Source organism: Camelus ferus, chromosome 9, assembly GCF_009834535.1.
Source record: "Camelus ferus isolate YT-003-E chromosome 9, BCGSAC_Cfer_1.0, whole genome shotgun sequence".
Lineage (NCBI taxonomy): Eukaryota > Metazoa > Chordata > Mammalia > Artiodactyla > Camelidae > Camelus > Camelus ferus.
The window spans coordinates 67,141,699-67,154,275 of record NC_045704.1 but is presented as its reverse complement, the minus strand read 5'-3'; the positions used below and the strand labels follow the sequence as shown (position 1 = coordinate 67,154,275).

General features: G+C 49.5%; 1 protein-coding gene across 2 annotated transcripts; it reads left to right on the top strand.

Moving 5' to 3' along the window:
- The first annotated feature begins 1,073 nt into the window (after positions 1-1,073).
- On the top strand, positions 1,074-11,959 carry F3 (coagulation factor III, tissue factor). 2 transcript variants are annotated; one of them, XM_032487126.1, is made up of 6 exons: positions 1,076-1,312; positions 2,411-2,522; positions 6,529-6,719; positions 8,678-8,856; positions 9,525-9,684; positions 11,004-11,959. In XM_032487126.1, exons 1-6 carry the CDS (start codon positions 1,213-1,215, stop codon positions 11,135-11,137), a joined length of 876 nt encoding a protein of 291 aa, XP_032343017.1. In that variant the 5' UTR covers positions 1,076-1,212; the 3' UTR covers positions 11,138-11,959. The 2 variants fall into 2 exon arrangements, with proteins under 2 accessions (XP_032343018.1, XP_032343017.1); XM_032487127.1 differs by lacking the exon at positions 9,525-9,684 and having other exon boundaries at positions 1,074-1,312.
- Positions 11,960-12,577: the final 618 nt, after the last annotated feature.

Genomic DNA, 12,577 nt, shown 5'->3' with positions numbered 1-12,577 from the left:
TCTCGGGGGCAAATACAGAGTAACAATAAAGAACCAAGGCAAGTACTTTGGCAAGACCACGGACAACGCTGCTCAGCAGAGTAGGAATTAATATGCTTTTTTCCTGACAGTTTTACAGCAAAGCCCAGAAGTGGAAGCCAGAAAATTCAGAAAAAACCAAAGCTTAACATGGTGGCATGAAAAGTCTGATTCACTTTTGGTTTCTTTATACTTGAACGGAACTAAGCCAATCCTGCAAATGTCTTCTTCAAAGTGAGAACAATTCTTTCCGGAACCACTGGGCGGCAGATGTCACGCTGGAATTCTCCCAGAGGCAAACTGCCAGATTTAGGGCAGCCCTTCCTCGGCCACTAACCCGCGTCGGGCCGGGCTGTGCCTGGGCCGACTGACCTTCCGACCTGCAGGAGCACCTGCGCTGGCACCACCTCGTGGAATGCGACCCACGCTAAGGGCCCGGGGAGGAAGGCCTGCCAGGTGTCCTTGCCTGCGGGGTGGAAGACGAAGCCGCAGCTGGAAGAGGGCGCTGCGTCTCGTTACTTGGCTGCAGATTCCAAGGCTCAGCCCCACGTGGGCAAAACGCCCGGGAAATGTCCTCGGCTGCCGGAGCCCGTACTTTCTATTAAACTTCCTAAATGCTGCGCTCCCGCCGCCGGGACAACACTGCATCGCCAAATGGAAGGGAGCAATCCCTTTCTTTCACCTCGAGAACTCCTTCCAACCGCCGCCTTTTACTTCCCCACAGACCTGCTGCTCACTCAGGCGGGACATCGGAGTCGCCGGCCTGGGTGGCTCAGTGGCCGGGAAGCTGGATGATCAGGGGACCTGGGTGGCCGAGAGATCTGGTTCCCCTCAGCACCTGGAGCCGCCACGGCCGAAGGGAACTCGCGATTGGCAGCGCGGTTGAATCAGGGGTGATTCAGCCCTTGCAGGGTCTCGGAGTTTCCTAGCGGGAGGCGGGGCCGGGGTGTCGACTCGCCGGGGACCGCCCACTGAAGCTGCGAGACCCAGGCCGGGGCGGGGAGTCCCGAGGAAAGGCGGAGGCGCGGGCGTGCGCCAGGCCCTTTAAAGCGCGCCCGGCACGGGCTCCTGCACACTCGGGGCTCCCCGCGCGCGCCATCCCGCAGCTCAAGGCGCCTCCAGCCCAACCCCTGAAGCCTCCCCAGCCTCCGGGGCGCAACAGAATCCTCCCCGCCTCGCCGCCAGCTCTTGGACATGGCGACCCCTCTTGGGCCCTGGGCGCCCTGCCCCAAGGCCGCCGTCGCTCGGGCGCTCCTGCTCGGCTGGGTCCTCGTCCAGGTGGCGGGAGCCGTAGGTGAGTGGCACCCGCCCCCCGAAGCCCTGGGCCGCGCCGCCCGGAGGAGGGGGGACGATCCTGACTGGCAAGGGGCTCGACCTGCTGCCCGAGGTGCCACCCGCCCGGGACCCACCGCCCCTTCTGCTGGAGATGCTTGCTTGCGGCGTCCATTGTTGCTTAAGTGGGTCTGGGGCTCCTGCTTGAAGTTTAGGGAAAGGGCTTCCCAGGAAGCCGCCACCTTCAAGGGGCGGGACGTGGGTCCGCACCTGCACCGGTCGGTGTGCAGCGTTTGAATATTATCCTTCGTTACATGTGCGCTTTCCTTAATGAAAAGCGGTGCTCGGTCTTATCTTGAGCGTATGTGTTTTAGATTGGGTTAGACAATCCTGCGGCCAAACGTCGCTTGGATTGGAGCAGGCACCGCACTGTGCATGCCCTGTAAGCCTATTCTGTGTGTGTGTGTGTGTGTGTGTGTGTGTGTGTGTGTGGCGGGGGCAGGGCAGGGACTGACCTGCTGAGAACCGGCAACGCTGACCTTAACAGTGAGGCACCCGGACCGGCATCCAGCGGTGTGGCGGGCGGAACGTCTGTCGGAGTGTCTGTGGAAGTTTCAATAGAGAGCCATCCGATAAAAAATGAAAAAAGTCACGATTTGGCTTTTTAATTGTATGCAGCCCTCACTCCTCTCACACATGTGGCTTCACCTCTCACCTTTTCCCACAGTTTACGGAAAGCCCTTCCTAGCCGGCCTTCCCCGCAGAGCCCCGCCCCGTCCTCGGTGGGCGGTGGGCGCCCCGGGCCTCGGAGGGCGCCTGGGCCGTGCTTCCAGGTTGCCATCACAGGGCTCCCCCCGTGAATACTTACAAGCACCGATTTCAAGGTCCTTGCTTGTTTCCTTAGATTACCGGGTTTTGCCAGGAGGAAATTCTGGGTTTAGGAAAAAGTTGCAGATTTTTTCTTAGGATAATTCAGCGGTAAAGCTTTTGAGATTGAAAAAAAAAATGTGAGGTTTACGGTGATGCTGGGGGGTGGGGTGGGGAGATATTTTATACCATCAACACGAGAGCGTGTGCTGAGAAGTTCACGTAATAATAGCTGTTTCTCTGTTGTTTAAAGGCGCCTCAGATGTAGTAGTAGCATATAATTTAACTTGGAAATCAACTAATTTCAAGACAATTTTGGAGTGGGAACCCAAACCCATCAATCATGTCTACACTGTTCAGATAAGGTAAGCTAGGTGCCAAAAAAGAAAAATAAGGTTTTTGCTGTTTCCACTTTCCGTGCTGAATATATGTCTTTAAGGTGACTAATGGATAACATTATTTAACAGGTAACAAAGAACAGGGCATTTGTGATAACCTGCTGGCCAGAGCCATGCTCTGTCAGGCCCACGACATTTCCAGACCTTAAGTTGATAGAATGTTTTTATTGGTTTTGGAGATGATGGGGAAATTCATAAGTGGAGTATAAGCTATGGAGAAGTGAACCTTCTTGAGCAGGTCGTGGTGGCCCTGATAGATGTGCTTCTGGTTGGTGGATAAACTAATCTTATCTAAGCACACAGGTCTTTTTCTGTGCTAACCGTCTAGACTGCGAGCCGGATCTAACATGTTAGAGAAGAGGTGGGGAGGAGTTCAGATGTATACATTGCCCTTAAGCAGTGTTTGATTCATTAATCTTTGGACTCATGATTCAAAATTCGATTGCATTTATGAACCTGGAGGTCACATCCATGACTCACTAAGCCAGGAAGGAATACTCCTCTGCCTGCACCGTCAGCCGTCAGGGCTGCTCTGCTCACCCGTCTTCACCTGTGATCGGCAGCTCTCCCCAAGAGCCCTCAGTTCGGCGTCTTCAGTCCGTGTCCTCCTGCCTTCCTTGATGGTTTTCACAATCTTCTTGGCAAGGTTTTGGTTTCTGAAATGTTCTAGGAGGCTTGGATAGAGATGTTATTAAGTAGAGGAGAGAAGCTGTGGAAATTATTTTAACACCAATTGAAGAAAGGCACAAAAGGATCGCTGGCCAGAGTTAAAGGTGCTCTGCTACTTCGTTTAGCTTGTGTCAAGGCTTTTACTAAAGCGCTCAGAACGCAGCTCCTGGGTATGGGGTCGGTCTGTTAGGTGGGTGTTCTTCCCACCCCCCAAACTGAACTTCATGACAACTATTGCCGAACTAACAGGGAAGGGAATTTGTGAGTCCATGTGTGTGCATGTGGAGGTACATACAGAGATACAAAGGGATTTTATAACTTGAGGTAGTAATTACGATTACGGTCAGACTTGTCAAGTCAGATTCCACTAGTTGAGAATTAGTCATTCCACTGACAGGGAGTGAAGCTTACCTTGCTAGACACTTCCCTTCTAGGCAGTGAAAATAAGGTTTTAGGAGGATCCTGATCTTCTAAATATATTGTCTTAAGTTTGGTGACCATGAGGAAACATTTACAATTAGCCCGGTTTTTAAACACAGGCCTTTGTGAACTCAAAGCTTTTGGACTTCGCAAGGCTGCTATTATTTAGGTGAACACGGCCCCTGATGTGCAGACATTCTAGTGCAGAGTTGCAGCCGGGGGGCACCTTCGGACCCGGGGTGATGGTGGTTCCCGACCAGCTGGCTGTCTCCCCACGGGCGGGTGTAGAGGACTGTGAGCAGTCCCTCTCTCTGCCAGAGACCCGCACCCTCCCGTGATGTCCCCGACGGTGAATGGACTTCCTGGATGTAAGGACCATAGCAATTCATTTTAGAGAAAAGGAAGCCGGCCCTGGGAAGGTGAGGGACGTATTCGTGCACTGATGGTGCACACCCAGCCAAATCTGGAACGTAGATCCACGCAGCACCCCACACCCCCACCTCCTCAGTGGCCCTGCCCCGTCGGATGAGAGGCTCCAAGGCTGGGAGGAGGAAGGGGACTCGTCCCCGCTGCGTCTCCTCAGTGTGCCTTCCTCCCTCCGGGTTTCCTTCCCTGAGAAAGCATCTTACCTGCTGCCCTCCCACCCCCGACCCCCCGCCACCGCTGTGCCTGAAGCCCCTCCTTGGAACTCCAGCTGCATTTCCCCCCATTGGAAACAGCTTTCAGTGGTGGCTGCAGTGTTACTGGCTCAAGCCTTAGCACCACCGAACCATCCCCTATTGATTCTACGAAGTGTTCTGAATTCTAACACAGAACTTCCAAAGCTTCTAAGAAAACAGCCCAGATTCTGTTGGGATTTTTTAGTAGTTCAGGCGGGACTTTTATTATTTCCAAATCAGGAGATTTTGCAATACCCAGAGGAAGCTCGGAGGCGTTTAAAGTGTTGCTGCCTATGCTAGCATGCAGAGAAACTTGCCGCAGAATCACCCTTTCCTAACCTGTTCACGGCGCTTTATGGCTTTAGTGCTTTTGGTGATTTAGTTCCTTATGCTAAATTCTGCCAGAGGACTGTGGTTCCTACGTGTGAGCCGAGAGAACCAAATGCTATCTCTCAGATGGAATGTAGCCTCAGGGCCCAGCAGCCTTTCCCCTGTTATCTGAACAACTTGTTTGCCATAATGGTGGAGAAGAGTCATCACATTCTCCTTCACTTTTTAACATAGAAATGATGTAATTTTTTGAAATGCATTTTGGTCATTTTGAAATTAAGTCTGCATCTCTACTTTTTTTCATAGAAAATTGGAGAAATCTAAGAGTATCTAAACTGATACTTCTGTATTACTCTCAGTTTGTAAACTTAAGGACAAAGAGTGTCCCACACCTTCATAGCCTGGTTATTAAGATTTTTAAAAAAATACTTACTTATGGTTCTTATGCCTGGTTTTAGACAATTGAATCCGTATGGCAGCTTGTTTTCCCCTGATTCCCCTGTAAATGTAGCCCGTCTAATACTCAGCAAGGCATGGCTGCTGGCTGCAAGCCCTGGAGCCCCTCTGCTTCATGGGGGAGCACAAGGGCGTGGCCCCTGGTGCTAGGTTCACCGGAAGTGCTTTCATGAGATGTCAGTGCCGGGGTGGGGAAGGGAGCGATCTGGAGATCCCCGCAGAAAGTGGGATTGGACATGTCCTTGGTTGACAGGTGTCATCAAGTAGGTTTCTCCACCAGTCTGTCCCCAGACCCTGCCAGGGGCTGGCTGGGGGTCCCAGCGGTCCCCGGCATTTGCTTGTGTCTCTCTTTCCTGAATTTCCTGTCCTGTCATCGGGGTGCTCTGGTGGTTGATGATGGGGAGGGAAGAGCAGGGGAGCTGTCACTTCGTTATGTGTGGACCAAGTTGCAGTGACATTTATCTATAAATTGTTTCGGTCCTGTAGAATAATTTCAGTGTTAGTAGAAGTTCTTTATATTATTTCAGAGTAATTTCATTTTTAGTAGTTCTTTAATCATTTCCTCTTTAATAACATCTTACAAAAGGAAGATCTGCCTTGAGTCAGGTCTGTCTCTTCATCTCTCAGACTTTGTTAGACAGATACTACCTGTGTTGTTACTCTGTGATCCCTGATGGAATGCAGCCACATCCTGTGGAAGTGAGGGAAGTGCGCGGTGTAACGAGAGGAGCAGACCCAGCTCTCAGCTCATTAGCTGGAGACCTGGCACACGTTACCTAGCAGCTCTGGGCTTCAGTTGTCCTTGGGAGTAAGAAAGATCCGGTACCTTCTTGGAAGGATTATATCAAATGAAGTAACATGTTTAAGGGCCCAGTATAGTACCTGGCTTGTTATAGATTCAATAAAGGTTAAATAACCACACCCATAATGCTCACAGTGGAATGTAATACAGAGAATGTGTTATTACACAGACCATTATCACTACATTGACTATAGTCTACAGAGAATGTAGAATGCAATAACCAGAATGTGACATAAGTAGACTACAGTAAACAACTGGGTCTTGATGGAAAATTGCTTTCTGCCACATGATCATGACAAATCACCTACATTTGAAGAAAGCTATTTAACAAAATGCCTTAAGAGCTCAGACCCCGCAGTCAAATTGCTGTCTGGCTCCAAGTCCAGCTGTGCGGTTTCCACCTGGGCATTCAGTCTCACCTTGGGTCAGCTGCCTTCTCTGTGGGCGTAGAGACGACGACAGAACCACTCCCAGTTTGCTGCGAGGATTCAGACTCGTCCAAAGTGCTCCGTGTGGCAAGGCCTCCCTGGGACTGCCTGTGGCAGCTGTCACTACACCGCAGCTCCCCAGGCAGAAAGTGATCTGTCTTGTTGGATGCGAATCACAATGTTCCATTTCCCTTCCTTCCTTCCTTCAGCCCGAGATTAGGAAACTGGAAAAACAAATGCTTCTACACAACAAACACAGAGTGTGACATCACCGATGAGATTGTGAAAAACGTGAGGGAAACGTACCTGGCGCGGGTCTTTTCACAGCCGGCAGACGCCGCCGGCTCCGCGGGGGAGCCTCAGTTTACCAACTCCCCGGAGTTCACGCCCTACCTCGACAGTAAGTGGCCGCTTTGTAGTAGCCTTTCATTCTTGTTTTCATATGTTTTTGAATATTGCTTGCAGCATAGGACCCTTAGGAGCCATTATATAAAGAATATTTATCCATAAACACACCTTCTTTCTCAGAAACTGGCAAGTACCACCGCCCTCTCTGCTCACTCCGGACGTGGCAGGAGGTCCCCAGAACGTGAGCTCTGGAGCTGATGATGGTGCCATCAGGGAGGTTTCTCCTACTTGACGTCCCCAAAGCCTCCAGTACCTGGCCGGTGGGCTGCCGGGAGAAGGGAATTCTCCAAGGCTGGGGTGCATATGTTTCCCTGCATGTTCAGGAGACTTTATGTCTCTCTCTCTTCCGAATTCCTGTCCTGTCATCAGACCAGAAGCCCAGGTTAGGGTTTTTCACACACAGTCACAGATCCATGGGAGAAGCTCGGTGTCCCTCTGATCTCCGAATCGGGCTTCCTGCCTGTTCACTCACTTGACCTTGGATTGAGTCCCTTGATGTGCAGGCTCTTGTCGGGCCAGCTCCCATCCTGTGTCCCTTCACGCTGGTCTTGAAAACACAGAATGCTTTGCTCCCTGGCCTCTGGCTCGGTAAACAGACCTAAGCATGTACGAAGGGAATGCAGAGGTTTCCTGCCATGTAGGTTTAAAATTTGTCACGACTGTGGTTCTGAACGAGGTGTTGTAAATAAACACGTGTAGCGCATTGAGAAGAGTGAAGTCCACTGCTCTACTAAGAATTAGAATTGAAGCGTTGTGTTTTGGGGAAGGCTCATTTCTCTTTTACCACATGGAGAAGCCAGCCAAACATCTTGGACTTTCTGTTTTCAAATGTTCTGTTTTGCTGCTCTTATAAATCCTCAGAATGTCTCAGAATTTTCTGTATTCCTTGCACATAACATCTCTCAGGGAGTCATTTTGCCAAGACGTTATACAAATTTCAATGCAATCACCTATCAGAAATGGGGAGGGGGCAGAGGGACAGGCAGCCATTTCTCCACTTAGGATCTACTTTGAGGGGCGTGGGGGGGGCAGCCTCACCCCAGGTGAACCTGGCTGCCCACCCTGAGCCCCTCTTTGCCAGAGACCCTGTCTTTAAACTCCTCTGGTGCCTCCCCGTGTGCCTCTCATGGTCCTGAGCTTAGCACAGCCCTCGGCCACTGCCAGCGACTCTGCAGGGTCACTGAGGCTTACTCTCCCTGCATCGGCCGCGGCCTCATGATTTCCTTTTGTAGTTCTCGGGTTTTTTGTTATCTGCTTCAAATCCTTTTTTGGTGTGAGAGAGAAGACATTTTATATATTGATTTTGCATGTGCTCACACACACACACGTGGTTGCATATGGTTCCTGTTACATTGTTAGAATTTGTCTTACTTGTCATTCAACCAAAGCTCACGAGATCATTGCGCCATTGCAGAGACCTGGTAGTTAAAACTGGTTCCTGAGGTCCCACGGACATCTCCCGGGCTTCCCCACAGCCCTCAATCTATTGTCTGTAAAATATGGACTCTTGTGCAGCTGTTTGTCTAGCCACATGTGGCTGCTGAGCATTTGAAACACGGCTCATGCCCTAAGTGTAAAATACACACTGGATTTTGAAAAGGATCTCCAGGAGTCTTTGTATTGATTAAATGCTGACATATTTTAGCCTTTATATTGTGTTAAATGAAATACAGTTTTAGGATGAACTTTGCTTGTTCCTTTTTGCATTTTCTCATGCGACGGCAAGGAGCTTTACAACGCCACCGTGGCCCCCGTTGCCGTCCCGCGGACAGCACGGCCGCAGGTCGTCCGGGGTCCGGCTCTGCGGCCACTTAGCTCACTGCTGCCGGGCAGTCGGTCCCGTGCGGTGTTTCACGAGGGGTGGTCAGGCTGCTAACCAGGATAACTCGAAACGATTCTACTTTGTATAGAATTCTTTGGTTCCAAAGAAGCTCATTTTCTATCTTTTAGCAAACCTCGGACAGCCAACAATTCAAAGTTTTGAACAAGCTGGGACAAAGCTGAATGTAACTGTGAAGGATGCACGTACCTTAGTCAGAGTGAATGGCTCGTTCCTAAGCCTCCGGGAGGTTTTTGGCAAGGACCTAAATTACACACTTTATTATTGGAGAGCTTCAAGTACAGGAAAGGTGAGCACTCTTTTGTTTTTATGACTTGTTTTAAATTGCAGATCCTTGATTTTACAGCCCACTTCTCCAACTCAGAAATACCGGAATAGGGGGGTTGAGACGGCAGAGTGGCGGAGTGGAAGGCATGCCTGCTGCCTGGTTCTGCCTTTGAGCTGCCGGGGGCAGGCCCCCTGGGGCACCCAGGCTCCCCAGGCCAAGGGGCTGGACCAGTCATCTCTCAGGTTGCCTACCAGCTCCCATGTTTCTTCCTCCACTGAGGATCCCAGACACAAAATCTGTCGTCCATTCAACAATTAATACTTCGTCCTTTTTCCCTTCACTGCAGATATTTTCTAAAGGAGCTAAATTGGGTTGACTGTGCCCAAACTGGGTATCTTCATTTTTGGAAAACTGCTAAAGATGCTTTTTCAGGAGTAACTGATTAGCCAAGTAACTATTTTTTAAAAAAAATTTAAACTGAAGTACAGTGAGTTACATTGTGTACAGCACAATGTCCCAGACATGCATATACATACATACATATGTTCGTTTTCATGGTCTTAGCCAAGTCGCTTCTGATCCCTTGTATGTCAGATGTATCCACATAGGCTTTTATTCCCAGTGACTTAGTCAAGGGGATGGGATTCACTCTGAGCCCAGATGAATTAAAGAACTCTACCTTTTAACAGAAAAAGGCCACGACAAACACTAATGAATTCTCGATTGATGTGGACAAAGGAGAAAACTACTGTTTCCAGGTTCAAGCAGTGATTCTGTCACGAAGAGCTAACCAGAAGAGTCCAGAAAGTCCCATTGAGTGCCACAGCCGAGAGAAAGGTGTCTTCAGAGGTGAGTGGCTCTGCCTTCCAGAGGACCAGCTCCACCTCAGAACCAGGATGTACTTTGTTCAGGAACAAACTGCCTTGTGTGTGTGTGTGTGTGTGTGTGTGTGTGTGTGTATTCGGGGGGTACTCAATTTTATGTATTTAGAAATGTTTGTGTTGTTCCCTTGTATTGACAGCTGTTTTCTTGAGCCCTTAACATGTGCTAATCCTTCTGCTGAGCACTGGACCCGATGGTACATGTTTAGGATTTAGCATCAAATCATTGATTTCTCTGGGCATTTTTTTGTACTTAAATTCTGATCTTAGGGCTTGGGGGAGCTTCTGGACCAGCTGCAGCAGCCCTCGATAGACTGTTGCACCGCTGTGGGTTGTTGGCCCAGAGGATGTAACCCATGAAGGGAAAGGATTGAGTCTATCAGATACAACACGTGCATGTGTGTGCGCCCAGCCCACACGTGTATGACCACGTATGTGCCACACTGGGAACCAGACGCCGGGAGGATGGAGCCTCTCTGGCGGTGCTGTGGGGGCCCAGATGTGTGCGTGAGGCTGAGAGTCTTGGGCCTCCCTGCAGGCTTGGTAGGGATGGTGCTCTGAGTACCTACAAGGAACACGAGTCAGGGATGGTGGTGATGACCTAGTGCCTTGCTAAGGTGAGACTTAATATCTTAAAACACTTTTAAAATAAATTCTCTCCTGTTAATATTGACATTGACAGAAGGAAAGGACTCTCTTCCCTTCTGGTCCCGCACCCTCTTGGGCCACCGTACCCACAGCCCTCACAACCGTCTTCTAACGCCAGCTTGAGTTCAGCCGCCTCTCCGCCTTTGTGCACAGGCGGGTCGCTGCTCCTCCTGCCTCTTCTCCATCTGCTGAAATGCGTCCTTTGAGAACTGTTTCACATGCCACCTCCGCCAGGAAGGCTTACTGCCCCTGCCAGTTACCATCTCTTCTTTACGAATCTTGGTAGCGCTCTGTATTTCTCTTTGTGCCAGTAGTTCATCCTATGCTATAATCACTGCCACCAAACTCAGCCTCATTTTTAGCCACTTGTTTCTAACAGCCGATCTTGCTTCTGTCCACGTGTGTCTTTCTAGACTGAGCATGAGCCAGCTTTTCACCGTTGTCAGTTGCTCCCAGACATCAGGGGTTTGACAGATTCCTCCCTAATCGAAATCTGTTGTGGTGGGAAGAGTGGAGGAAAGAAATCTCAAGTGATGCAAAAGCAGGATGGTGTAATTTGGGGTTGTGCCCGCAGTTCTGCACACGGATACGTGGGATTCGCGCTCTCTCTCAGCTGGTCTGGCACCTTTTATCTTTCAGAAGTCTTCTTCATCGTTGGAGCCTTGGTGTTTGTGGTCTTCATCGTCGTCATCCTGTCTCTGTCTCTGTACAAGTGCAGGAAGGCGAGAGCAGGGCGGGGCAGGAAGGAGAGCGCGCCCCTCACTGCTGCGTAGAGATCTCGCCGTGGGATCTGCCGGCTCCCGTGGAGGCTGCGTGCACTGCGACCAAGAGCTTTGAAGGCAGTAGAATCCGTGCAGGCAAGGGAGTGCTTTGGAGCACGGAGACCCTGGGGCTCAAAGGGAGCTCTTTATTTGACCTGTTCCCAGCGTCAGCATTAGACACTTGGGAGGTAGTGAGCGGTACAGCAATTCCAAGGTTTAATTTCTCTTTTAACACTAGGGCACCTTTTGCACATATCACACTTCAGACTGTGTGTTTTCTACACTCACCGTGAAGCCGGGTCGTCTAAGAAAAAACAAATGAACAAAGGCCTTAAAAAATCCTGGGTGGACTTTTGGAGAACTTTTGAGAGACTGACTTCAAACCACGTGGGAGAGTAAAACGGAACTTGGGTGGGTTTTTCTAACACATAGCTGTCCTTTTATGACGTGGTGTTTAGCTTCTTCTTCCCTCTTGTTAGTTCAGAACAATTAGCAGACTCTCACGTGAATGTGTTGAATGCAGCAGGTTTGTGCTTGGGGCACGTTCCTAACAGCATTACTGTTTAGCACTTTATCTGACTGACGCTGTCATGAACACTGACGGCTAGCTGTGTTTTTGTAAGACTACTATACCAACAAACTACATAGTTTATGATTTAAGGTACTTCACACTCTTATGGTCAATGTTGAATATATTTATGTAATTTTTTAAAGGTTTTATATATGGGGATTTTCTATTTATAGAGGTAATATTGTCCTGTTTGTATATATTGAGATAATTTATTTAATATACTTTTATATAAATAAAGGTGACTGGGAATTGTGACCACTGTATTTATTACATCTTCCACTTATTATTTATGATTTGGCCTTTGTATTAGTTGGTTCTGTTGCAGTAATGAGTGACCCTAAATTCTCAGTGGCTTATGACAACAGTGTCTTCCTATTACACTTACATTACAGGTTGGTGGCCGTGGGTTGGCTGCAGCTCTTCTTAATGTCTTCTCAGTCTAGGACCCAAACCAAAGTGAAGTCCTCTTTGGATCAGGGCAGAGGGAAAAGCAAGAAAGCTGGTAGAGTAGGCAGCCACATCTTCAAGCTTTAAGCCGCCCCCTAAAACTTCTGCTCCAGAGTGGCTCACTGTCACTTCTGGTCACATGCCACTGGCCCAAGCAAGACACATGTCCAAGCCTGACAGTACTCTGCTTACCGGGAGGCACCCCAAGTCCCACGGCGACAGGCAGGGATGGACAGTGTTCCTGAGAAGGGACAGTTTGCTGCAGGCTTAGAGGGAGAGCCTTCTTCCCACAGGTGTTAGTTTGAATTGCAAATGAAGGTCGGAGAGGAAAACAGAAGGAAAGTTCTTTGGATTGTTGTCTTAAAAGAAGAAAATTGGATAAAAAAAATGTAAGCTAGGGAGAGAGGAGGAGTGGAGTCTGTAGAGTTAATGAA

Bases quoted from the DNA above. Each gene is read 5' to 3' on its own strand.
- F3 (XM_032487126.1), top strand. From the start codon at position 1,213: ATGGCGACCCCTCTTGGGCCCTGGGCGCCCTGCCCCAAGGCCGCCGTC. The intron at 2,523-6,528 runs GTAAGCTAGGTG...TCCTTCCTTCAG, and splicing joins GTCTACACTGTTCAGATAAG to CCCGAGATTAGGAAACTGGA. The intron at 6,720-8,677 runs GTAAGTGGCCGC...TCTATCTTTTAG, and splicing joins GTTCACGCCCTACCTCGACA to CAAACCTCGGACAGCCAACA.